Source organism: Cebus imitator, unplaced genomic scaffold (assembly GCF_001604975.1).
Source record: "Cebus imitator isolate Cc_AM_T3 unplaced genomic scaffold, Cebus_imitator-1.0 Scaffold9, whole genome shotgun sequence".
In the NCBI taxonomy this organism is placed as follows: domain Eukaryota; kingdom Metazoa; phylum Chordata; class Mammalia; order Primates; family Cebidae; genus Cebus; species Cebus imitator.
The window spans coordinates 11,637,613-11,640,112 of NW_016107324.1; the positions used below are offsets into that span (position 1 = coordinate 11,637,613).

At 36.8% G+C, this 2,500-nt stretch overlaps 1 protein-coding gene across 2 annotated transcripts in view; it reads right to left on the reverse strand.

Annotated features, from left to right (window-relative positions):
- The window catches only part of CTDSPL2 (CTD small phosphatase like 2), a 111,917-nt gene that overhangs the window by 6,312 nt on the left and 103,105 nt on the right, over nt 1-2,500 (reverse strand). For both annotated transcript variants that reach the window (XM_017545828.2, XM_017545838.2), the window contains exon 12: nt 1,342-1,437. In XM_017545828.2, coding sequence (XP_017401317.1) covers nt 1,342-1,437 — 96 coding nt within the window. The remainder of the gene's footprint in view (nt 1-1,341; nt 1,438-2,500) is intronic.

Here is a 2,500-nt window from a genome sequence, read left to right on the forward strand (position 1 = left end):
AAAAAAAAAAAAAAAAGAAAAAAAGAAAGAAAGAAAGAAAAGAAAGGAAAGGAAAGGAAGGAAAGAAAGAAAGAAAAAGGTGGGATTATATAGGTATATACCACTATGCCCAGTCAAAGTCTGAATAATTAAGCAAGAGATCAAACCAAGATAGGTAAAAGGGAATTCTACTTTCTACATAGTCTTTAAAGCTAAGTGTTCCATGTGATATAGAAATATAATTCCCAGAATAAAGTTTCAGTGGCATAAGCATTAATTCTAGATGTGAATTATAAGACCAAAATGAAAAATTTAATTTTTTTTTTTTGAGACAGAATCTTATCCTGTTGCCCAGGCTGGAGTGCAGTGGTGAAATCTTGGCTCACTGCAATCTTCACCTCCCAGGTTCAAGTGATTCTCCTGCCACAGCCTCCACAGTAGCTGGGATTATAGGTGCTCACCACCATGCCCAGCTAATTTTTGTATTCTTAGTAGAGATGGGGATTTCACCATGTGGGCCACACTGATCGTGACCTCCTGACCTCAAGTGATCTTGGCCTCCCAGTGTTGGGATTACAGGTGCTCACCACCATGCCCAGCCAGTTTAATGTTATTTCTAATACAAATGCTTAGCAACTTGTAAAAGAAAGACCACTGAAATAGTAAAGACACTCAATCTATAAATTCTTAAATACTGATAAGCATAATTTTAATATAATATATAAAGTCTGAAAACGTGGTTGGGCATGGTGGCTTGCATCTGTAATCCTAGCATTATGGGAGGCTGAGATGAGCAATCATTTGAACCCGTGAGTTTGAGACCAGCCTGGGACAACATGGTGAAATCCCATCTCTACAAAAATTACAAAAACTAGCCAGGCGTGGTGACACATACCTATATTCCCAGCTACCCAGGATGCTGAGGCAGAAGAATTGATTGAGCCCAGGAAGTCAAGGCTGCTTGCTGTGTGCAGTGAATGTGCTACTACACTCCAGCCTGGGTGACGGACGAGACTCTTCCTCAAAAAACAAAAAAATTTGAAAATGCATATAAATCTTTTTCAACCTTTGCCCTTATCTCCCATGACAAGATGACTTTACTATCATCATCAATGTTATTTTTTAAAGAGACGGAGTCTCACCATGTTGCCTAGTATGACCTCAAACTCCTAAGCTCAAGCAATCCTCCTGCCTCAGCCTCTAAAGTAACTGGTACTACAGAGGCATCTGTGATGGCACCTGTGACCTGGCTCACAGTTGACTTTGTAATTCAGTACACACAAAGCAAAGACATTTAAAAAGACTTATTTCAATGTAGGTGAGCTAACAAAAACCACAACAAAAAAGATAAGCTATACTTACCAGTTCTACAAGCTTCTCCAGGAATGGAATCAATTTTAGGAGTTCATTGTCATTTTTATCCATAAACCAACTTTCTATAGGGATTCCATTAGAAAGCTAAAACAATAAATAAGTAATTAAATCCTCTTTTACTTATATTTTGCCTAGTTTGGAAAAAGTTAAAAAATAAACGAAAGATTTTTAAAGTAAACACTGATTTAAAAGATCCTTTGAACAGCAATGCCACCAGACCTTTGACAACTTAATAGCTCAAGACACAGATGATAATAAATTAATCTGAAGCCTACTGGTTTTTTAGTGTCATTTCTTCTCAGAGTATATAAAGCTAAACATGAAATTTCCATTAAAATACATTTTACAAGAATCATTAATATAACTAAAATATTCCTTTATTCCTTCCAGCAATAGTCATAATTATACAATGCTAGGTAGGCACTGTGAAAGATGGGATACCACCAATGTAAAGAGAATATTGGAAAGCCTATACTTTTTTTTCCTTAAATACAGTGACCATATATCTCTCCCATTCATTATTCTATTCCCAAAAGTAGGATGATAACCTGAAATACAGAACAAATTAACTCAATGGCATTTCATTGAAAAGGAGCCTAAAAACAAGATGCAAGCCATATTTATTTTATGGTGAATAACCTCTGGGATAAAATATTTCAAAATTTAGGCTAAATGTTGTGTATGAGATGGAGAATAATTGATGTCATTTTATCTAAGAACCAAGATGAAATTCTTAAAGACATTTTTAAGTGTAAACAAGTAAAAGGACCTAAATATAACTTAATATCATATACAATTTTCCTTTGTTTTCTTTTGAAACACAGAAGGACAAATCATGTTTATATGCCAATCCACTTTCCATCATTCCTGTTCTGGACTGGCTTATTGTGAAGCAAATCTAAGAAATCATATCACATGGGGCTGGGTGAGGTGGCTCACACCTGTAATCCCAGCACACTGGGAGGCTGAGGCAGGTGGATCACCTGAGGTCAGCCTGGCCAACATAGCAAATCCCCATCTCTATTAAAAATACAAAAAAATTCGCCAGGTGTAGTGGCACACACCTGTAGTGCCAGCTGCTCAGGAGGCAAAGCCAGGAAAATCACTTGAACCCAGGAGGCAGAGATTACAGTGAGCTGAGAATATG